The sequence below is a fragment of the Amblyomma maculatum genome, chromosome 10 (assembly GCF_055883805.1).
Source record: "Amblyomma maculatum isolate TAMU_Amacu chromosome 10, ASM5588380v1, whole genome shotgun sequence".
In the NCBI taxonomy this organism is placed as follows: Eukaryota; Metazoa; Arthropoda; class Arachnida; order Ixodida; family Ixodidae; genus Amblyomma; species Amblyomma maculatum.
The window spans coordinates 75,991,155-76,016,141 of NC_139353.1; the positions used below are offsets into that span (position 1 = coordinate 75,991,155).

General features: G+C 43.9%; 1 protein-coding gene across 1 annotated transcript; it reads right to left on the reverse strand.

The window, feature by feature from the left end:
* Nucleotides 1-4,205: 4,205 nt before the first annotated feature.
* LOC146176830 (uncharacterized) lies at nt 4,206-14,374 on the reverse strand. The gene is made up of 4 exons (XM_084581405.1): nt 14,264-14,374; nt 10,496-10,672; nt 6,645-6,761; nt 4,206-4,366 (listed from the first exon to the last, which is right to left on the reverse strand). Exons 1-4 carry the CDS (start codon nt 14,372-14,374, stop codon nt 4,214-4,216), a joined length of 558 nt encoding a protein of 185 aa, XP_084437531.1. The 3' UTR covers nt 4,206-4,213.
* Nucleotides 14,375-24,987: the final 10,613 nt, after the last annotated feature.

Genomic DNA, 24,987 nt, shown 5'->3' on the forward strand with positions numbered 1-24,987 from the left:
CCTCGGCGGCTGCGTTTCGATGGAGGCGAAACGAAGAGGCGTCCGTGTACTGTGCGATGTCAGCGAACGTTAAAGATCCCCAGGTGGTCGCAATTACTCCGTAGCCCTCCACAAAGGCTCCTCTTTCTCTCTTTCCACTTTCACTTCCACCTTCCTCCCTTCCCTTACGGCACGGTTGAGGTGTCCACAGAAAACAAGTGAGACAGTTACCGCGCCTTTCCTTTCCTACAAATAAATCAGTTCACAGAAAACAAGCGAGACAGTTACCGCGACTTTCCCTTCCTATAAATCAATCAATCCGCGCGGAGAATTGTGACAGATACTGCGCGTTCTCTATCCTGTAAATCAATTTCAAACGCCGCTGATGAACACGTGTGCGGGAGGGCATTCTAACCACTGTACTAGCGCCTCCTAGACATCTGGTTTTGCATCTGTTTGCTACGGTGTCTAGATGGGTGGTGCGGCTTTCGAAGAAGCGGCAAATGAAAGGCGCCGCACGAACGCCTGGTTTGGACGCCCGGCAGGGTCCGCTTTCTAGATGCATGAATGGCCTGGTGACGCCATGATCTGCCGTGACAGTACATCGCACGTCCCTCCCCTTGTCGAACACAACCAGCATTTTATTGAAAGCATTAAAGTTCACCGGCGTTCTATAATTCGTTTACAGGAAAGGAAAGGCGCTGTATCTGTCACTAGCGGAATCCCACTAACCCTCACGGTAGACAAGGGAAATTATGAAGAGCGTTTTACGATCCGGGCGTGGCGCATAAGAGCATGTTATACTTACAGGATTCGAACAGATGTTTTATTCGCTCATTGCTCATGTATGTATAGTGTCAATCACTAGCGTCAAAGAAGCGATGAGTATGGCAGGCTTTTAAATGCGTTCTCATTCATTTTTATTATATTTCCGCTATCTGTCGCCAGGCAGCGCTGCTAAGATGACCCTACTTAGACCTTACTAGGGTTCCGCGATGTAGCGCGCCGCCGTACGGCGGCGCTGGCATCAAGGCACCCTACCTAGCCTCAGAGAACGGAATCTCGCGACGCAGTACGCAAAAACTGATTGATTGATTGATTTAGTTATAGGAAGGGAAACGCGCGGTAACTATCTCACTTGTTTTTCTGTGGACACCTCAACCGCGCCATAAGGAAAGGGAGGAAGGTGGGAGTGAAAGTGGAAAGAGAGAAAGAGGAGACGTAGTGGAGGGCTACGGAGTAATTTCGACCACCTGGGGATCTTTAACGTGCGCTGACATCGCACAGCACACGGACGCCTCTTCGTTTCGCACGCAGTACGCAAAGCACTTGGCTGGAGATTCAAGGAATGAAGAGGAGGTAGAGAAGGGTGGCTGTTCCTGGCCTTACGAGGCTGGCACGGTAAGTCAACGCCGCTTGCGGCGGGTGCTAGCCAGCCACCGAACTTTTTATTTGTTGTAGGCCGTCATTGCACCTGCCACCACTTAGGTAGTGGAGGATGGCTGTGGCAGCGCGCGTTTTTCTCTACGTCTTCTTTTTCTTTATTCTCTACTTTCTCCCTTCTGTTGTTGCTGTGTCTGTAGGAATAAGGAAAAGGAAACGCACGGACCTGCTACTGGCTCTGTTGCTGAGCCACCTCCGCGGCCTCCGATTGATTTACAGGAAGGGACAGGCGCGGTTATTGTCTCACTTTTTTTCCGTGGACGCCTCAACCGCGCCGTAAGAGAAGGGAGGAAGGTGGAAGTGAAGGGGGAAAGAGAGAAAGAGGAGCAGTAGTGGAGGGCTACGGCGTAATTTCGACCACCTGGGGATCTTTAACGTGCGCTCCGCTGCCTTTTTTTCTGAATAATTTATAGGAAGGGAAAGGCGCGGTAACTGCCTCACTTGTTTTCTGTGGACACCTCAACCGCGCCGCAAAGAAAGTGAGGAAGGTGTGAATGAAAGTGGAAAGATAGAAAGAGGAGCCATAGTGGAGGGCTGCGGAGTAATTTCGACCACCTGGGGATCTTTAACGGGCGCTGACATCTCACAGTACACGGACGCCTCTACCGCCGAGGTAGGATTCGAACCCGGGTGCTCCGGCACAATAGTCGGGCGTCCCACCACTGCACCACCCCGGCGGGGCACATTGTGTAAAAAGCTGCGCATTGCAGCAGCAAAGAGGGAATGAGCGTGAGACAGCAAAGAGAGCGGTAGAGAAGCCCTAATAGAGATAGAAACGGCTTGCCAAATGGGTTTGCCATACTGCCGAGCGTAATAGATAAAGCATAACCACCGAGATGGGGCGTATGGAAGAGTTTAGTCAACGGGAATGAACAAGAGGATGTGAAGGCCCGTCGTGTGACCGATTACTCATTTCGAGTTTTTGAAAGTGCATGTGCTACCGCAGGTTTGAAACATATTTTGTGAACAATCCGTTTGGACATGTGTGTAGTGGGTGCGAGAGACAGTGACGCCGAATGAACTTCACACCTGTGAGTAATCCAATGTATTACACTTTGCGTTTGGAGGCTCTGCCAAATCGAAATACTGTATACACAAAATTGAGACCACTACATCCTACTTCAAAGATTATCGGGCTGTCTTCGTCTCTGTCAAGGAAAATGAATAAAAATGTGTACATCAATGTCTATCATTACTAAACATGCAAAACCACAAGACGGTTTGGTTTGGTTTGTGGGGTTTAACGTCCCAAAGCAACTCAGGCTATGAGAGACGCCGTAGTGGAGGACTCCGGAAATTTCGACCACCTGGGATTCTTTAACGGGCACTGACATCGCACAGCACACGGGCGCCTGGCGTTTCGCGTCCATCGAAATGCGGCCGCCGAGGCCGTGATTCGATTCCGCCTTTTTGGGAGCGCCGTAACCACTGCACCACCCCGGTGGGGTTTGACCACAAGAAGCTTAGCAAAGGAAACATACCACTTGCTACGTATATCCTGACGTAGCGGAGCTAAGCGGCGGCAGTTTTGTGTCGACAGTTTCAGCCAATTTTGTGCGATGCATTTCATAGTATAGAACTACAAACCTGCTCTGCTTATCGGATCGCAGACGACTTGGTCAAAAGCAATGCTGTTGACCATAATGTTCTCTTGGCGTGCACCATCACCACAGCAAGGGATCTGAAACCTTTTAATACACTGAACCGTTTACAAGAGAGCTGAAAATTCTTTCCACTGTGTGAATTACGTCAATGCAGGCGCTGATCGTATGAATTACACAGTTTTAAAATATCTGCTTCCTACAAGTAGAGCAACTCTTCCCAGAAATGCTGTCGTCTGGTAACGTTAAGGACGGTAGTGACAAAAAACTGAACAACCATTTTTTTTTACTTCGTCTGAGCGCGCGTCGTGTTTCAGCGTATGTGCAGTATCAGCCAGAAGGACTTCCCCTGATGGGGCTGGTACAGGTGGGTCACCACCGCTTGCGGCAGGAGGCTAGCCTGGCACCGAATGTTTATCTGTTCTAGGCCGTCATTGCACACGCCACCGCTGGTGGTGGACGACGGTTGTTGTTGCGGCGCGCGTCTTTCTTTCCCTCTTGCTTTCCTTTCTTTTCTATTCTCTTCTGTCTGGACGAGGCAGCGGAGGTGGCTCAGCTACAGAGCCAGTGGCAGGCCCGTGCATTTTCTTTTCCTTCTTCCTACAGCCACAACAACAACAGGAAAGAACATGTTTGTAAAGTGGCACCAAGGCCAGGTCAGGAGATAAAAATGTAAAATAACGATAGATGTGTCAATCCGATAAAAACAAAGTTGTATGACGCAATAAACGAAACGATTTTTGACAATCCCAAACTTAAAACGACAGAAGGTATACTAGTGCAGTCAGTTTCCTTACGAACAAAGGGGAAAGTGTATGAATGTTTCAAGCAAGCACATGCCTTCGAACTATGTTGTAAGTATGCATTGGGATTGAACCATGTTTAGCGTAAACCGATGGAAGCGCAGGGTCTTGTAATATCAATTTTTGATACATTGTTTCTACCATCCAAGTACAAAGTACACTGGGGGCGGAGAAGATTAGCTATAATGTCACAAAGCTGAAACCTACGTAACGTTATTCGCAGTTCTTAGTTTTAAACTCGTGGTGATAGAAGCAGACACGGTCCTGACACCAGATAGTTTCTCCTCTCGCTTTCAAAAAAATTGACAGCTTCCGATAGTGGTCCAAATGTGAGTCCATGAATGGCAGTTACACAGGAGGAGTCTGGGAAGTGGAGCACGTTCACGGCTACGGAGCGCCCTTGAGTAGTTCGCTTCTTATGGCTTTGAGACGGCCGAATTTATCGCTGCCGCACAGGTTGTCGTAGTCGTCCATCTCAACGTGGTACGCCATAATTCCCGTCAGATTTCGAGGCATGTTTTTCTTCACGCGGGCCTGCACCTGGAAGTAATTTAAAAAAAAGAAAAGATGCAGTATAAACATGTGAATTAGAACCATAAGCTACAGTTGACTTTCAGTGCAGCCAAACAAAAAAAAAAAAAAGAACACCTGAGCGAATGTAACGAAAGGCCAGCGACTAGCAATTATATCTGTATGAGCATATGCAGCAGGTCACAAAAGAATCTCCGTATTTTTATGGTCTTCAGGCGCAAGGACTTGGTTACACCTCACGATACGCTTCACTTTCACTGTGACAAATGTGCAAACTACGAAGCTCTCATAACATAGGTCTCGCTTCGCTATTATGCGTGCAAGGCAGAAAATATATCAGTGCTATATTGACTAATGGCCAGTTGAAACGTCTCAAATGCGTATAAGGATGAGGAGGAGAAAGGGCAAACCTGTTTCTTCGTCGCTAGTCCAGCGTGCACTAAGAGTACCAAGAGGAATAGATAGAGCAGTTGCATGAAAACTTGAAGCACTGTAGCGCGGAAACTAAACAGAATCAATGACTGGCAACGATGGAAAGAAATCTACAGCCCGGAAGATAAAGCTAGATCACCTTTCGCTATTTTCAGTGTTCAATTTAAAGGTGTCGGCGGTTCCAAATTCCCCAGAGAAATATTTTGCTCCATTTTTGTTGCTTTCTTTTAGTTTTCTTTGGTCGCGGCATCAGCGGTGACGATCATTCGGGAAAAAAAATTATGAATCCTAAGCCAATCCGAAATGGTCGCGCTATAGCTGCATTCAGCACGCTCTTATCGATACGGGCGCTGCAAAAGTTGATTGTCGCACTGTCTTCCCCTTAGCCAATATATTTTATATTTTATCCCTATATTTTAGCGTCAGTGATGGAGCGGCAAAGATGGTCTCTTCAAGACGCCAGATGATCTGTTTTGCTCCATTGTTTCTCGGTTCCAAGACAAGCTCGCACGTGTTGTGTGGGTTTGGGGTGCTTTCATGGCAGGTAAGTGTATTATAGGTCTCACCACTGCGCCAACGCCGGCTACAGCTAACGCCACCGGAAAGAACGTTCAATTGTGATTGTCAGGCGTAATTAGAACAAGCCGAGGTGATCTATGTGTAATGCCACGTGGCCTGGTCCCTTGTGGCAAACAACAGAAAACGGCAGGGGGGCCCGATCTGATTATATGACGTACACAAGAAAACATTTACAAAATTCCTTGACAATTCGCAACACATGTGGAGATTTGTAGTTTTAAGTTGAAAGGTTTACTGAATACAGTGCTCATGTGACGCAAGTTACACCATCAAAACGGGCTTTTCCGTCAGTCATATGGTATTCAAACACAGTGCGCATTTCGTGGCTCTCAGAGGTACTGCATATAGCAGCGAATTGAATGCCATTCGAGGAAAAGTACCGAGTTTTAGGCGTTGTTTCAGTTTTGTACCTATTCTTGCATGCTTCGTAGTATGTCCTCTCACTGCTATATACTACTAGTAGCAACAGTAGTCCTGATATTAGTACTTGTTGTATCAGTAGAAGTATTTCAGATTTGATTCCTCAAATGAGAAGGAAAATCATGTACGCCATTGAATCCCCTCTCACATCGATGAAAATTCCATCACCGGAACCAGCACGCAATTCCGTAACGCTACAGTTGAGCTCCATGACTGGTGAGGGTATTATCATTAAAAGGCTACATACTCTCTTCATAGCCTAATAAACTTATTTGATACTGCACAAACATAACAACCAGCATTTTACATAAAGTTGTATGAAATAGATTTGTTTTAATAAAATGCTTTATAGTTCCATTAAAACCAAAACAACATTTCCGCATTCTCCTTGAAGGTGAATCGATTGCCGTTATTTTTCACACGAGTTTATGAAAACTGACGCGACATTCCTCTTAGGACTCACCATTTCAACCTTATCTTTGCAACACATGTCCACCGCAAGTTAAAAACATATATCTGATGAGAACTATATGATGAGAACTAGCTTTTTCTTCTGGATCGACTCAGTACACCGCGCGCTTGCACATGTGACTTGGCTGACATATTTTACAAGGAGCAAATTCGGATATTCTAGCCACTGTTCCAAACAGGTTTCATATCACACCTAACTCTGTAGGTTCTCCGGAACTAATTATTTTTTTTTATCTTCTTGTGACGCGCGTTCCTCGGCGATGGCGCATAAAAAGAGTAAAACAAAATGTATGCCTAAAAACACTCTCACCTCAAGCTTGAACAGAAAGGTTGACACTTTGTTTAAGATCGAGAAAAAGAAAACGTGTTCCGAAATACAACTTACCTTTGCCTTGAGAGTGCTGATGGGGTCGAATAATGCAAGAAACCTAGCTTTCGCATTTGCCACATACATGGTCCCACTGTCAAATGGATCTGCCTTTGCTTGCTTTTTTTTGCACATCTTGGGAAGGCAAAGAGAAGAATTCCAGAAATGATCAAAAACGATTATTATGTCGCAGTATGCGCTATCAAAAACCTAGACCCCGGACGGAGCAGCTACTACCTCCTACGCGTTGGCCAGCAGATGGCGCAGTCCAGTATATAAATATGGGACGCAACGTTCCCATAAACAACGAGTCTGATTTACGACGGCGTTATCCTTATGTCAGAGGCCGCCTCCCTGCTTCCCTCTCTTACTTTCCCGCCTTTCTTTCTTCCTTCTTTCCACTGAGTGTAAAGAAGTGGATTTAACCCTCTCTCCTCTTAGCTCCTAGACACTTACACTCCGCTGTGTACGGCGCAAACATATATTTCAATAAAAGGCTTTATGATGCTAATGCATTAAATGTGCGACATGCACACACTGCGCGACTTACTTCGGTATTTGGTAAAAAGAAGCAGTGTTCCGTGCGATGGCATGCTGAAAGAAAACACTAGAAGCAATAGCAACTAGAGAAACTATCAGGGTGCACATACGCCTCCTTTCGCTATTTGCAGTGTTCAAGCTAAAGGTGTCGGCGCTTCCAAACTCCCAGAGAAATATTTGCTCCATTTTTATTGCTTCCTTTAGTTTGGCTTCGGTCGGGGCATCAGCGGTGACAACCATTCAAATGAATTGCGAGTTTTGCGTTCCGTTGCTTTTTGTAAGTGAATAAGGTTTATTTTGCATTGCTTACGTTATTATCAATGTTGCTGTTATTCTTTTTGTTTCGTTGTTAGTTTCATTACATTTCTGTATTTATGTTGCTCATTTCTACTTTACTTTTCTGCCATTATATACAATTGTTATTTTTTTTTGTATAGTTTCCCCTAGTTTTGTTCCTTTTTTTCTTAGTTTTCGCACGGTTACAATTTTTCGCTTCTTTCTTTATTTTATTTCTGTTTTACTTACGTCCTTCTTTACTTTTGTTATCCAGACTTATGCTTTTTCCTTATCGCACTCCAATTTTCGTACGCTAGGCAAGGAGAATTATGGACGTGTTGGCATGAAGTCGTCCAAAAGTAGCGGTTAGCGCACTCGGCTCAGGCATGTATAAGGATAGTGGTTAAGTGGTTACAGCCGTGGTCTGACAGCGATTGCGTTTTGTTAAAGGCACCATGATTGACTAAAACTACGAAATGCCCTAGAGAAGTATTTCTGCTGGCCTCTCCATAACTACAGCTTTGATGATTTAAGCCAGCTTCCATAGCACCTAAAATATTGACAATCGAAAATGACGCTCCTCCCCTCCCCTCTAAACATAGCACACACGGTTAGCAAAAAAAAAAAAATCGCGACGACATATTACTGAGCCCCTTCCTGCACCCTGAAAGCCCCTCTATGTGATAGGGAGGGTACGCCCCGGAAGCTGTCGCACTACTCGGTTGCAGAGGCCGCGTGCAGCAATTAACGAATATTTGTAAACTATAGTCGGCGCTCAGAACTTTTATATGTGACTCAAAGACACAGAAGGGCCACTTCATTAGATTTCTTGTATTTTAATATTACCGCTGTTGGCGCCTCAGGGCCCCACTAATTGTTAACAGCATTATGCTGACACACACTGTCCACTGACCCGGTCCACAGATAGTGGCGACACTAGGGCGTCTGAAGAAGCAAGAAAGACTTTCGTCTGAAAAGCCCTCAGACTTTCCTCAATTTTCTGCACGCAGTTTTTAGATAGTTGTACACACACCATTCATGTTGCGATTAGAAAACATAGTCTCATATGAACACGTGCCATAGAATTAGAGAAGGGGCAACTCCGAATGCCTCCGCATAGCGTACCGCATGTCCATTATGGCCTATAGATGACGCAGAAACGCCACGAAATGTGGGCATGTTCCTTGTAGATATATTTTGGTACGATATTATCTGCATTTATACATGCTACAATTGTTCAAGCTTTGAGACTGTCAGTGAAAGCGGTAAAGGATTCTTTGTTTTACAGTCTCAATGATCTCTATAGATGTCATTTATTGTTAGGAGTTTTATACTAGCTTCATAATGTCTGTCAGGGATTTGCAGGATCACAAACTTTGGTCACCCTTAAGCGAACACGATAGCGTGCTTTACATGCGTGCGATACTGAAATCGCTATCAGCCATCTCATGATTATCAATTATCCAACCATTATTGAATTCCTATTAGGGATACTCTTAATTACGTATCCATACTCAGGTTAATGACCATAATACACTCAACTTAATTAAACAGCGCTTGCTATCCAGTATTGTTCTGCTAATGGTTATCATGATTAATTTTAAAGCACGACATACTACACCACTGATGGCGTCCTCATTAATTTCAAGGTACGACATACACCGCTCGTGGCGTCGTTATTTATTTCAGTGTACGACATATGACCTCAATGATGATGTGATCAGTAATTCCAAGGCACCACCTACTACACCCCTGATGACGTTGTCATTTAAGGTTCGGCATACTACACCGCTGATGAAGTCATTGAACTAAAGCGTCACGGACCGACGGACGGATGGACATGATCATGGCCGCGAGCATGAGCCATTAAAGGCTTTCGCCCTAAAATCTGTTTGATCTAGAATTATTCCCCTTGAGACATCGCACTGGTTAATGAACCAGCAGCCGAACTCAACGTTACTTCATTACACTATAAACGTCCAGCGGAGGTAGTAGCGACCTCATTCACATGGGAAATCGTTTATTTCAATGGAAGAACCAGCCAAGGCCGTATTAGGACGCAGGAGATTTGATGAGTGGCTTTAGAAGAATGCTTCCGGTTTACGCACATTTGAAACAAAATCAGGAAGGAAACATTGGCCTATCTGGCTGATGTATTGAAAATTGGTTTAGTTTAGTTATGAGATTTAACGTCCCGAAGCTACTCAGGCTATGAGAGACGCCGTAGTAGAGGACTCCGGAAATTACGATCACCTGGGGTTCTTTAACGTGCACTGACATCGCACAGCACACGGGTGCCTTGCTTTTCGCTGCCATCGCAAAGCGGCCGCCGAGGCCGGGATTCGATCCCGCCTCTTTCGGAACAGTAGTCGAGCGCCGTAAACACTGCGCCACTCCGGCGCGTTTGAAAAAATGGTGGTAACCGATATTCGGCATTGACATTATTGTAGGCTCTGAGCGTAAGCAAAACACCTTGGGGCTGCAAGATATCAAGTGAGCAGCTGAAATTAGGAAGCTTCTAGGAGTAGGACTACCAGCAGCGGGGCGCAATGCATGGTTATATCGAAAAGAATTGAAGATGCCTTTATCTCTCTTTGCACGACCATTGGCTCACTTATGCTGACGGACATAGTCTAAAATACTAAAATGCAACTTATAATAAACAGTGACGGCCAAACGTCGTTCCTTACTTTCAAAACAAGTCAGACTCTGCCTGACTCCGCCTACTGGTTCTTTTTTTCCCCAGACCTCAAAATCCATAAAACGCGATGTTCCTCTTTAGACAAGGTCGAAACATGCTACAGCACAACTGGAGCTACATTAGAGAGACGATCACTATTCGAGGGGGATGTTCATATTGCTTTATTTTTTTTTTTTCAAAAGCCTCTACCAGGCGGACACTTCCTATTTCTGCTTTATCAAAACACAATCTCATATGAGTTCAATTGAAAAATTTAATGCTATTCCGGGAAATTTAAAAAATAAACTCTTTGAAGCGGTCCTTTGGATTGGTCTCAAAGAAATGCCGGCGCAAAGCTCTTTGAAGCACTCACCAAAGGGTGCACAATCTTTGTTGTGCTCTCTGTTATGTCTTTGTTCCGTGCTGTTTCGTCCGACCAGGAGCTTTTCATTCGGTAGCCACGCGCATACATTGCGATGGAAAGCATGGCGTAGCGCTTCCCGTCCGCAATCTCCTCGAGACGCTCCTTCAAGCGGTCTTTTATCATTGTCTGGAACGCACAAACGCACAAACGTGGCAATTATTCATGCAGGTGAAGACGGCATATTTTACGCTTTAACTTCTCTGTTTGTGGCGTTTTATCTTGTGATAACAAAGGCGAGTAGTTGCAGCACTTTACAGGCACCAAAGCCATGTTTGGTGTCCCTGTTTCAATAGCTGATAAATCGCGTGGGGTCGGAAATTAAGCATTGTTTGCAGGGAAGATCTAGGCACATTTAAAAATTAAAACGTTCTTATAGGGATACCACTAGATAATTGCTCCTGGAATTAATAAATGTGACTAAACTTTGCGGAGAGGCACGAAATGTCCTTCATTTGAGATTATCGCGACATTTGAAGGCTATTACCTACCTTCAGCCAACACAGTGATCAATGTCATGAGGACACTTTTCTACCTTAGGCTGGTCTACCCTGAACAGCCCAAAAAATATTTGTCTGGTAGCCGTAAACATTAATTAGAGGTATGTAATGCCCAAACAAAGCTGACAAAAATGGAGACTGTCTACAAAGCAGACTGCATTTTATTGGCGTAAGCTACCTTCGATTGGGACATATCCTTCCTGCGCTCTTTCTCCGCGATGTCATGCGGATTATGCTGATTTGGTATCCCGATTTTAACCCTTTTATTCTCTTAGCAGTGCATATGTTATTCCCCTATTCAATGTGAATCATGATGTTGTGTATTGCCAAACAGCGAGGAAGAAAAAATATGCATTCTGCCTGGTGCCTATTACGTGTAAATATCCAATATAATGGTTGGGAAATTATATCCAATGTTCGTATAAAATTTTTGGATTATGTTGAGCACACGCAATCTGATGTTCCTGTCGAATACAAGAACACAAGAGTAATCAGGTAATTTGCAACGCACATATAAACATTTCATTTCCGCTTTTAAGGCCCTGCGAGCACCTGACGCTCCGGGATTTGGCCCGAATCCTAGCGCGTGACGTCATGTCGCGTACGCGATGTCAGCAGCGCAGCGTTACGACTGGTTCACTTGGGGCTGAAAGACCGCGCCTTTATGTTGGCTGGTTTAAGGTGATAGATTTGATTAAAATTTTCTCTTTTATTAACGCCTCTGAAGAAAGATTTCCCCCCGTAATAGCCGCCATTTAATATATTACACCACCTCAGCCTTGCACCCATAAATGTAAACAATTATTGTACAGTTTAAAACAAAAACAATTTTGGAGGTAAAATTCGGTAAAATTCAGCCCATTCGCACAGTAATCGGTTAATAATAGCCTATTTTCATCTAAGCTGCATTTAGGCTAGCACTCATAGGGTGTTCAAAGCTAGAAAATGCCACCTGCTTGCTGGGCTTTCACCTACGTGATTTTGCATCAATGTTCGACCGTTTAGAATAATACTGTGCTCTCGTAGACCTGTAAGTTGGAAGACACTGTATGCATTCTCTGGTCCATTGCTTGCAGATATGAGAGCGATAGCGATCCTCTAATACGTAGTCGTTATTTGTGAAAATAATTGGGCAAATGAAAGCGCGTGATACGGCCTTCAGCTTAGCTAAAGTTCGAGTAAAAAGCGGCATTCAATTCAACAGTTCAAAAGCGGACTTCGCCCTTCCGCCGATCTTCCTACGCCTCCAGTGTATACCCAGCTTCAGGTTTTGTGCGAAAAAATACGCCAGGCTTACACGAGGTAGATAGCTTTAGAATATCAGTCCTACCTTCGTTTTAAAACGCACATGGCATTCCTGCGTCCATGTGCGTGGCAAAAAAGTTAATAATTTAAATATTTATTATCAGGTAGCAGATATTGGTATAGTACATTAAGTCCACTGCGGTGGGAAGTATCTTGAACATTTTGCCATAGAAATCCCTACATTTCTTAAGATGGGGGGGGGGGGGGGGGGGGGGAAGCGGAGAGGAGACAGGTGTGGACAACGTTTTCCTAAAAACTTTGAGTGTGGATACAAGTGTTAACTAAAGCACTTGTGAAAACGGACAAGAATGAGCTCGGCTTTCTTGATCTGCTGTATGATTCAATATTTCGTCTGCAGTTGTTGTTGAACATTTTCTTCATATTTTGTTTTTTGCTTTTCCTTGTCTACGCTACAGGCGCAGCACTGACGAGTGTATCGATGTACGCGCAGCGAGCAAGTCAGCTAATTTCTCATAAAGATACTTCCCGGATACCCCGAACCTAGCAACGGGCAATACATTGCTGTTCGAACAGAATGGGAACAGACCTTGCTATTCACCCAATTTCATTGATGGTCGTGATGGTAATTGACAGCTGAAGAGCCGTGCGCGGAGTCATTCAAATCCAGACTAATTTTACCATTGTTATTTTTACGTGACAGAATTCAGTGCTATTTCAAACCCGTTGCCAAAACCCATGTTATCACACTTGCGCTGCTAATGCCTTGAGTTTGTTAAAAACACCGTAAGAGGTTATTGAAACAATAACGTTAAAAATAGTATAGTTAGAGGTAATGTTATACTTACGAAAGTAATCAGTGCATTAAATACCTAGACCATGTATCGTTTTTGTTAAACCTAATGGTGCGTAAAGGGCAGCGCACAACTTTTGCCACACACAAAAAGGCAATGTCTTCCCTTTCCACCTGAAAACATTATTTATTAAATAATCGGTTACGCCGCACCATATTTTAAGAGAGCATTACTGTGGCCTCTTTTGGCAGACCTGTATAGAAAGCCTTCCTAATGGTTAGGTAGCGTTCTTTCTTGTGCATAATTCCTAGCCAATGTCGCCAATAAACGTTTGCAAGAAGAAACTAAGTTATTCGGGTTAGAAACGGCCCTGTGACTTGATAAAACATAAGTAGGAATGCTCCTTTCCCGTTTCCAACTCCGCGCTGCCGTCACTCGCCCTCTGACTTAGGATTAGATTCCAGGACTGTGATCCAGTAGTCGATGGTATCAGGAGCTCAAGGCACTGGTTTATTACCCCAGTGGCTCAGTTTGTGTGACACATTGCGCTTTAGGTCCAAGCCTGCCACTTTCTGTTTTGACAGCCCTTATGTCTACCCCTCCTATAGAATTATTGCGCTCGTTTAATCTTTGCTCTTTGAAGAAAGCTAGATCGCGCTATTTTAAAGTCATATTTGTCTCGCACTCAGCCTCACGCGCGATTATTTTGGCAAAGCTTCTTGAAAAGAAATGAACTGAGAATAAAAGATGCCTGCTGCTCATGTCCAACAGTTTCCCCCGCTCTGCAACTGTTGGTTATCGTATGGGCACAACTTTTATCCAGTAATAAACTAAAATTGATAAAAAACGTTCCCAAACAAAAGGTGAAATATCACTCGGTTTATTTTCCTTGTTTTCCTGATCTCCACACGTTACTTTTACTCAGAAACATTCAACATGTCCTAAAAGAGAGAAAAAAGATGTCTAGGGAGATATATAGCGGAGAACCTAAGTATAGCTCTGAATACACTGATATTTTCCTGCATGCAATCCACGTACTGTACGGTAGATTTAAAGCGTTTCTTCATTTTTGATGCTCATATTGAGTTCTGATGGAGACTCGTCAATTCCGTATCCAGAGCTATGAAACACGCACTTCAATGGCCACATCGAAAAGTACCTACCAAAGTGAGAGTCTTGTACTTCATTAGGCTCGCGCCATCCGGATTGGGTCCAACAGGAAACAACTCGTCAGGGCTGTTGACCTTTTCAGTGTGTACTTTTATGACGACCATGGTGATGCCGGGAAATGTGCTGCAGGGAAAACATTTTCAAAACGTCAGTATTGCAGAGCCCCCCTATATGATGCGGAGGGGAAAAGACGGCTGCGGCATTAAAGCAAGGTAGGTTAGTGAAAAAACGTACTTACCTACAATTTGTTTTTAGCTACCAAGGCGGGCTGAAGTATCGCATAAAGCAAGTAAAGCATATAAGTATTATGAATTAATAAAATACTGTTTATCATGTTTGAATCCTACAATATACATTGTTATCCCTTCAGTTGAACATTAATGACTTATCTCGGATACTTGTAGTTATGTCGAACTCTCAATATTACAGATTGCTTGTGCCTTATTACAGAATAAAGAGGGTTAACTCGTAGTCCTAGTATATGCCGGAAGACCTTGGCAAGCGGTGTGAGGCATTTATTCAGAATAGAAGACGAGTTCCTTGGGATATTACTGACCCAGTCGAATTCCACCTATGGCAGTGCGGACAAGGTTGCGAGTGAACTTTACGTGTTGTGATGGCTTTTCAGCTTAAGAGACTCTTCTATTCGCTTCTCTTTATAAATTCTGTCAATCACAGAATTGGATATGAGCGAGCGTGACAAGCATGGATGTAAGCCTACTGTAATGCCACTAAATGGATGTTATGCCAGTCGATTTGAATTCACCTACTTTGCTTTTTTTCTGCCGTCAACATTCTGCAACGGGCAGATAACAGCGCTCATCAACCACCTCACCCAGCAGGCCGAGGCAAGACGCTTCCAAACGGAACGGAAGAAGAATGCTCGAAATGCGTTGTGGAGTGTATTCTTCTCCAGATGGGCTCCTAACGAAAAACTGGACAGCGTTCAAATCGGATCTGAGCACGCATCCTCTACTACACTCTCACCAATGATCTCATATTCAATCAACACATCAATATGATAATAAATTAAACGAGTGTAATTCTTAACTTAGTAATCCGGACACTTCTTAGCGCTCCCCAAAAATAAAACTTACAGCCTATCAGACGCTGGTAAGGCTGCATTTATAAGCATGCTAGCTTCGTATTGGAAATTCATCAACTCTGTCTAACCCTTAAGCTGGAACGTTTATAAAACTGGGCAGCAAGGTTCATATCAAAGCAATATTCAAGAGACGCTAGCGTCACTGACAACAAAAATACAATAGGACTAGAACTGTTGGGGGAAATGCTAAAACTAGCAGGCTGAAGCGGATGCACTCCATATATTATAATCTGAAAAAACTTGAGAGGCAAAAATTATTTAAACGCTCATTTAAACTAAGATTCGCGGAATTATGTGCAATAATCATTACATGAAATTCTCCTCTTTTCCAAAAACACTCACTGAATGGAATGCGCTTCTTGCGCACGTAGCGGGTACAAGCAGCATTTTCATTTCCTAACTGAACGAGATCTCATTCCGTTGTCTTGTTTGTTTCTGTTCACAAGATCTGTTTGCACCTATTGCATAACCTGATGCTATATGTGACGCCCACTCCCCTACTCAAGTGCCTTGGTGCAGTAGGTTACATTCTTAAAAATAAATACGTAAAATAAATAAAAACAGAAGCGTCACCGGATAACTACTCCATACTGCTTGCAGACGAACTTCCGGACGGTAGACCTCAACAAGACCATTGCCGACAATTTCGTCACGTGCGGTGACCGGCAACACTGGACATGCGAAAATAGCGAGAATCGGGCCTAGTTGGTTATTCATAGTGGTCCACCGTACTAACAGCTAGAACGACAAGAAACACGCGCGCTCTGTGTTGTTGTGTTTCTTTTCGTTTTAGGTGTTAGCGCGGTGAACCACTATGAATAATCATCTAGGCCGAATTTTTGCCAATTTCGCATTATTTCGAGTACAACGCGCTTCACTATTTCTAGTCTTCGCGCTCTGTGTTGTTGTGTTTCTTGCCGTTCTAGGTGTTAGCGCGGTGAACTATTAGACATGCGGCATGTGTGCCCCACGTGGCCTTCACTTTCAGCACTGCAGGTGACACCTTTTGAGTCGTGCTACAGAGAAGACGGGGGGGGGGGGGGGGGGTAATTCCGTCTCCTCAATGGTTGGGTCCCGCAACTTCTTTCTCCTCACTGGTTACCTCTCAGCGGGTTAAACGGCGATAGTTACCCAAAAGGTGTCTCTGAAGGCAACCTAAAGGTAACATACACTCACTGAAGGCAGGTAATGATTACGGTGAAGGTAACTGATTACTGTTACCAATGTCATGCCATCACCTCGTGGCGATCGGTTTAAGGCTGGTATTGCGGCTATTAAGAAATAAAAACACTACATATTGTAACCTAAAGGGGAACACTCTCAGGAATAAGCTTGGTAGTTTATTGTAATGTTGCGTTAAAAAAATAAACGAAAAAGTAAAAAGTTGCTATTACAGGATTCGAACAGATGATCTAGTCGCTTATTGCTGAGTTAAGTAGTGTGAATTCATTGCGCCATGGAAGCAAAGGCTATCGCATGCTTTAAACTTGCTATTATTTCTTTTCACAATATTTCCGCTATCTGTCGCCAGGTGACGCTGCTCAGAGGACCCAACCGTTGAGGGAACGTAATCACGCGGGGGGGGGGGGGGGGGGTCTTAACCGCGTTTGCTTCTCGCTGCCAAATTCCAAAAAAGCGCCCAGTATGGTTTGCCCGCCTACAGACTCAGTCCAGCACAGCACCGAAGCCACACGCCAGAACGTGAGAAGATGCAAGCATTGGACATAGCGTTGGATCCCGATTTGCCATCGCGGACTGAAAACATCCAATTTCGCACTAATTCGTTCCGAGCAAGGTCATTCCACGTCCTGGAAAACTTCCCTGCGAAACAGTCCACGTTGAATCTACAGCATCGCAGCGGAGCGGCGCCGGCTCTCAAGCTGTACATTTCGTATGACCAAAACTTTGTGATTTAACGGATACTACTGTTAGCGGTTGACATTTTACCTGGTATGTTGTCCCAACCCAGACGCTGGGCACGCCATGTGATCAGGAACCTATTGAATGATTTAATAGACATTACTCTCGGCATTTAAAATTTTAGCTCCTGCTGTTGTCCCACTGTAGAAGCTGTGCATATGTAGTCTGACGGAAAACGTATTTAATTATAAGGAGCACTACTGTTGACATTTTTTATTTTATCTACTGCTCTTGTCTCATCTCAGATGATGTGCATTCCGTGTCCCCGAAAACCCGTTAAATAATTTAAGGGACAGTGCTGTAGCCATATTCAATTTTTTCTGCTGTTCTTTTTCCATCACAGACGTTGTGTATTTCATGTGAACAAAACCTTCTTACATGATTTATGGGGCACCGCAATTTCTTCTGGGGGTCCTGTCCGATCCCGACGCTCTACAGGTCGTATGACCGAAAACATATTGAATGATTCAAGGGACACTACTGTTGGAATTTGCCATTTTGTATACTGATCTTGTTCTGACAGCTGGAGAATGTGCCGTACAGCAGTGTGTTTCTTTTCAGTGCTTTATTTGACTCTTTTTAGTTTATATTTGGATATTCTGATGCTCTGTAACGGCAGGTGGCTTAATTTTGTTTTGGGGGCATATCATATGTTTTGGGGGCAAAGTATGCCAAGTTTTAATGCGAAAGCGTTTCTTGGCTCATTGATGGCGTGGAGACAGCCTGTCATAAAAGCTCAACACACCTCCTTTAATAGTACAACACAGACTCGCGCTGAACAGCGAACATCATCGTCTTCATCCTGTTCCAACCCTAAATCACTCTCGTGGTGTGCAGTGAACATCGCCGTCTTCATATTGATCCATCTATACCGCTACTTAATAGTAAAAACGTCATATATATATGCTCCGCTTGGCCGAGTGCAGCAAAGGTCTGCAAGCGTAGCGTTGCGCGAATAAACCAGGCGGCGTGACCGACCTGTCGATGCTTTAGCCACCGTTACTAGGTTCTCTAATAAAGTTGGCTTTAGCATTGCTGCATGTGAGCCGACTTAAGTGTACCCCTCAAAATCATTTTGACGTAGGCTTATAAAAAAAGAAGACGAAACAAATCAATAAAGATCTTCGCTTCTGATTCCAAGGCCACAGCGAAGCTGACAAATTATCGATCACATCGAAGAAAAAGCTATGTAATTTTGCCTTTCTTCACCCACATAATGAGGGTGTTTCGTCGGATGCCACCAAATACAGCTTCGAGGGCTTCTTTTACTGGCGTTCTTGTCTTCCATCGAAGCAAGTGTTTCTTTCGTAAATGTAAAGTGCGGTCCACTGTTAAAGAGAACATGACTTCTAGTGGCCAAAACACATTGCAAAGCGCTGCCGCCTGCTACTTGCAAGAATGGATGGCACCGAGGTCATACTCGTGAAGAGCCATTGGCCGTGCTTACTGCCCATGCACCTTGTGCAATCGTTAGTCGCTGGCTCTCTCGAGAACGCTTCGTAACGCACGGCAGCAACGCGGCCTCATGTTCCCTTTAACAGAGAATCGTGCTGTACCTCCGCCGTACATAGTGTCTTCCTGCAGACCCCTCTCGATGCTGCTGGAGAAGTCACGGCATTGCCGCTTTCAACGCCGATAACGACACCATTTTAAAAGACTGCCTTTTCCACTCGTTTGAAGCCGCTTCATGTAAGCGATTCCAAAGACCTCTTCAGTTTTCGGTAAAAAGGAGACAAGTCTGTTGAAGTTCTCTAATGTTCATTAGTACATGCCTGAATCGGTCAAATATGTGGACCTGCCCTATTAATACGCCCGTAGCGTCAGACACCACTTACATCTTGGGTTGCAGAAAACACGCAAATATCACTGCAATATGTACACATTGTGATGATAGTATATGCTCTTTTTGCTGAGATAAAAAGCAACTATCTTACGGTGTCTTTTCTGCCACCCGCTATATTTTTTGCACGTCCGCTTTGTGACCTGCTGCGCAGAACAGTAACACAAGCCGCAAGTTTTGTTTGCGGGACAACAATTTGCTGCCCTGACTGATAATAGCGCATTTAAATACTTATCATCTGCAGGTAATCTTACGCCCTATTTCTCCTATGCGTGTGTGCGCTCCAGCGCCCAAAGCTAGTGCGGAACGGTTTAAGATCACGTGACTCACCGAACAGCGGAGATGGCTTTCTTGAGGATTTCTCCTCGTTTGCTGCCATCCGCAAGCCCAATTCCCAAAGCACAATGATAGAACGGCGACTGTTTCTTGCTGTTCAGAAACTCTTTGACAACCTGCATGTTTGGGTATGTAGAAAATATTGATGATAGATGAAACAGTAAAGCGAAGCTGTCTGCACATCGTAGTCTCAATGTTCTTTATTGTGAGATTTCCATCACCAGTTTACACGGTCAAGGAGAACCACGCTCACGAGTGTATGGACAAATAAGTTCACTTCTATACACAAGCGTTGTAACGGCACCCAAGAGCAACATCGTGAGAAGCAAGCTCTAGATTGCCTTTTTTTCTCAGTATACTTAACAAACCTAAGCGCCCATTCCTGACTGTGATTTTTTAGTCTCTGTGAAGCTCTCCTGCAAAGGTAACATAGTGTAGGCGCAATAAAATACGCAGTACAATTCGCCAATCTAAGCATAATGCGCAAAGCTTACGCAAAGCGCACACCTGCACACCCTTTTCAGTTGTGTACGTTTACTTGTGCAACACACAGCAGACAAATCATACAAACACGTATTCGGCATAAAATATTACAGCCATTGTTGTTCATGCAGTTGCGCGCTGCTTTGTGTTGAAGCAGAGCACAAGGTTTCTCAACAAGTATTGACATCGTCGCTGCATTTCTTCTACAATCTGTCTGAGCTACGCCCATCAACGTTCATGTTTGAGAGTGTGGCTTGTAATTATTATTAATAAAAACATCACCTGCACACCAGAGAGACCCTGTGAAAGCACATTTAAATACATTCATGCACTCACAAAATGCCAGTAATCTGCCTGGAGCACTTCTGAAGTGGATAAATATTTGTGGATTCGGAGAGCTTCACACTGCCGTCAAGAAGCAACACATATAAGGTATAGAATTATACGTGCAAGCCAGGAACAACCAATTTTGTGGTGATATCGAAGAGAACTCCCCGTCCATGCTATTCTGACAGCAGAACTAAATTTGCATTCTTTGGGTCATCAACACACAAAGTTTTTTTGGCAGTAGGAAAGAATGTGAACCCCTGAAGGGGGAATATATGCCATCTAAAATCTCGTGCAAAAGAGTCCCACTTCTCTTTGGACCAGTATATCCTTGTGATCAGTCATTTATATTACGCAAATTTACATATAGCGCTAAGAACTTGGACCTGATTCATGAATGCAATAAAAAACTGCGCTTGATGCAAAAAATTACTTTTTTGGTGCGACTTCAACAGAAGGAATCAGTAAACCGATTTCGCTAACCAAGATGCTCACCTTGAACAGCTTTTACTAGCAGTGCACAAAAAAGTATCTCCCGCAATTTTACAATTATTGCAGCCCTGTTGCAGCTGCTACTACCTGATACCAGTCGTCAACTAAGCGTTTTGCTGCCCTGTGAAGCTTTGCTTATGTTTCTTTCAGCTCTTAACGCCTTACCTCTAACGACCATCGCCTGTTAATGAACGAGTGCATCCAGTAGGTCCATTTTTACTTTCCTCTGTCCGACCACCCTTTCGTCCGCCAACACTACAAAATCACTATCCCTAAAATGTGTCCTTACCTTTTGAGGGCGCTGTTCGCGACAAATTTCGCATGAGCAGTTACTACAGCAATGATTGCCACTTCACATCCAATGTCACCTTGATTTTGTCAGAGAAACTTTTAAACGCGGTGCTACCCCCCAGTTAGTACGAAATAATCACCAGCGCGTTGTTAAATACTGGCCTGATTTCGCACGCAGCGCTTCAAACAAAAGAAAGCAATATATACCGAATGTTTGTAAAAGGTCCGAAGATAAAAAAAAAGGCTTAATTACACTAAAGCTCATTTTAGCCCTGTGGTTATATTGGGGGCTACGGCGTACACCAGGAAGAGCAGAGGGCTTCAATTGGACGCCTGTTAACAGATACATTATACTGAACTTATTATTTTCATTTGAGGTGGCATTTTGGATATACAGAATTGCAGCCCGTCCTCCAAATAATATAGCTGCGAGACATGTTTTCCACAAAAATTGCAGCGGGTGTTACAATGTCCATAATGCACCCCTTACAGGCAGCTTCACACAATAGCACGGCCCCAATGGCGCGTCCGGCGTAGGTCGCTCGGCCAATGAGCGCTTTTAGGCAGTACTGCTTACGCGATGACGGCGGGCGATGCATACTGACGCAGCGGCTATGTCTAAAATCAAAATTCAGAAGCTGATTACAGCATTTAGTTAATCAGCGACCTAATATAAACCTTTTGCCTCTTATACTGGCGTCCTCCGTAACACCTCAATACTCCCAGGGCTAAAATAAACATAAAACGAGTTACGTTTGCCTTAAAATTTCGGACTTTCTAAAAACATGGTATATAGATGACAATGCACCAGAGATAAATGTTTCGCCTTTGCATAACGCACCATGCACTTGCAAATGTTTTTCTGTTTTAGCTATGTCCTTAACACGTATTCATTCCTTGACAACTCCATTATCTTGCTCTCTCTTCCCTTCATTAGAGTTTTTAGAGACGCTGTGTTTGCCTCAATTTCAGATATACGCACTAACTCGACCTCAACTTCCATGTCACATTGGTGAGTACTGGTAAGTTAACGTTGTTTATGTACTTCTCTCTCGAGGGTAGTTGGTAAAGTGTATTTATCGTGTGAAAGTACCTTAAATAGAAAGCTTTACTTTATTCTAATTCTTCAAAGCATTTCCCTCTAGTAGCCAGAACTACCTGCCTAAAATAGGTATATTGCTCTGCCACTTTCAGCACCTAACTACCGAGTGTTTCCTTCCAACATTTCATATCATTACTTTTGTTCCCTGCAGGACGCAGCCTGGTTCGAGAGATTCAGGCTGACTATTCAAACGGACAATCCAGAATATTCCACTGGTGGTATTACTGAGATTGTGGAACATGTACTAGTACTTTGAGACCCTACGCGCGGACAGCTCATCTTAGCCTTTGCCTTGAAGCACTCGACATCTTGACGCTATTGATAGACATACAGCTAGGTGCCTGGTCGAATATTTGGAAACCTCTAAATGCAATGCTGATATTTTCCCTTTTTTTTTTAATGAGAAGGGCCTTTTTTAGTGATTATAATGCGAATTAATTTGCCTGTACATTTTTACGGGGAACAGTATCATGCCTCCTCTCATTACCTCATAAGTACCTTCTTTCTTCGACTGCCTTTCCACAGCGCAGAGCACCAAACCACGTATACACGTTCCCATCTAGCTCTCTGTCTTTCCAATAAATAAACACTCATTTATTCATCAGGTTTATCGTTGTCCTGGTTTGATTAGCGAATACCTTTGTAAATATGCTGTACGCAATGGGTAATTAGACCAACGTTCTATATCATTTAAAGCTGTTCACCCCCTTTTTCGTATGGATAAATGTAATTTGAGCGCCCCTCTGAAATTCTCGTGGACTCTATATTGCAATAAACTGTGCATACTAGGTGCGTACTTTTACTTCTATTTTCATAACCTTCCGGTCATCCTTCAGCAGATTCCTTGTTAGCTGACCCTCACTGGCTGTTCCTCCCTGTTCTAGTATCTCTGTGGCTTCAAGTGCTACCTTGTTCGTTGGTGGTGAGATGTCCGGCCCTTCTTATGTCCTTCCTCTGATTATTCTCCTGGTTGCTTATTCTCCTTTATAAAACCACTTAGCTAGAGTAACTTTATTGATTTTAATTTTACGAATACCCTTCTTGTCGCTCAGGGGTTACATACAATTCATTTATGCCTAGGTTTAATTACTAACCTTTACTTTGCCTTCGTTACTTGAAGCACTGGCGATTCTTTCCATATTTTACTCCTTATTGTCAGCTACCTTGTGACTATTTGTAAACATTAGCAACCATGTCTGTTGGGAAAAGGGCTTCCATTATTTATTATCTCTGATCAGTTGTGCCCTGGAAGAACCTAGAGGTCCCCTGACTAGCCAATCGGCTATATTTGCGCGCACTCTGTAATTATGTCTGAAAGGTTACATTGATTTTCTATAACACTTGAATGCTGATCCTTTTGATGTAGCACACGACTTCTACAGCCAAATTATTAAATACTCTTTGTTCGATGTCCACGCTAACTATTTGACAGATTTATTTATTTGTAGCTTTCTGCTTAGTTTTCACGTCCAAGTGAAGTTAAGAGAATAACATCATATGGGCTCATTGCTGCCACTGTAAGGCTTTTAGTTTCCTAAACTTTAGCATCGTGGTATGGAGAAACAGCAACCAATAAACTTACTTGTTCTGTTCTGACCATAATGCTTAAGACGGAGTAGCATATTATTGGCTTCAAACAACTAATTTATCTGATCTGTGTTTCAAGATGTATTTACAAATAGGTTCTTTGGTGGTATAAGATTTCAGGGCGAAGTAAGTTTATTGCTACTCATTCTCGTTGTTTCGATAAATGCGCAAGGTGGTTTATACTGCAGTGACTTGTTACCAAAGCAATGGAGATGAAATGGTCAGTCCTATTTTTAAGCACAAAATATAAGCACGCTGCACAATCGAAAAACAATAAAATCTTCCAGCCCCATAAATTTCTCGCAATAGAGGCACGCATGCTAAGCTGCGTACGTTGATAGGATCTTTCTATGAGTCTATGTACAATGCATTTCTATGATGGTCTCCACACTCATTCAACTTTGATCTGCTCGCGTAGGAACAGGCGACGATGATGTACCTGCTTGCTCGTATTGGGATCCAATGTAAGCGCCTCATTTCCCATTAGCGAGGTCGGAACAAATTTTCACAACTAAGTCTTCCCAGGTTTTTGGTGGCGGCTTGCTCGCGTCTGAAAACGCGTACCTACTCGAGGGTAGCACGCCTGAATACGTAGCAGTACAATCTCTGCTTAGCTTTAGTCCTTCTCAGAACTTCGTAAGATGTTTAATCGTTGTGAGTCGGTCTGTATGGTCTTCCAACAAAGTCGATGCCATACATTAAGCAGAGCACGCACTCTGCGCAGTCGGTGCCACTGCGAAAACGTGATGCTTTTTGAATCCAACACGAAAAGAAGACACAAATATTTAGCTGCGCTTTAGCCCTTGTTAAACCTGGTTGGAAGCGGAAGCTTCTTTTGCCTTGCTACGCCACTTTCTCCGCTTTTAGGCGCATGACTTGATAGCATAGGCTGGTCTACCAGCCCACATATAAGGTCCTGCTTTAACAAGCCGTATCAACGTCCCTTCCTGGCTTAGGAGTAACGTGAATGCAAGAGTCTTGGCAGGCTGAGTCTGATATCACCCTGCTATATGACAGGAGAAACCGAGTTGGCATCTCCGGCCAAATGCAACGTCCGGCGACCTAAAGTCAACTAAAAGCGCCGCCATGTCGGCTGCCAGTTATAGCCTGCCACTGACACTACCAAAACCTACCGACGCTGACTCTGAAGGCTCGAGCTGGCTGGCGTAGTGACGTTCAAAATTAGAGGGGTTCAACGCTGCTGAACCGAATATGGAGCAAAGGCTTTTGCTGC

Bases quoted from the DNA above. Each gene is read 5' to 3' on its own strand.
- LOC146176830 (XM_084581405.1), bottom strand. From the start codon at position 14,374: ATGGTCGTCATAAAAGTACACACTGAAAAGGTCAACAGCCCTGACGAG. The intron at 10,673-14,263 runs GTAGGTACTTTT...TGTGCGTTCCAG, and splicing joins AGTACAAGACTCTCACTTTG to ACAATGATAAAAGACCGCTT. The intron at 6,762-10,495 runs GTGAGTGCTTCA...TGCCTTCCCAAG, and splicing joins CAAAGATTGTGCACCCTTTG to ATGTGCAAAAAAAAGCAAGC.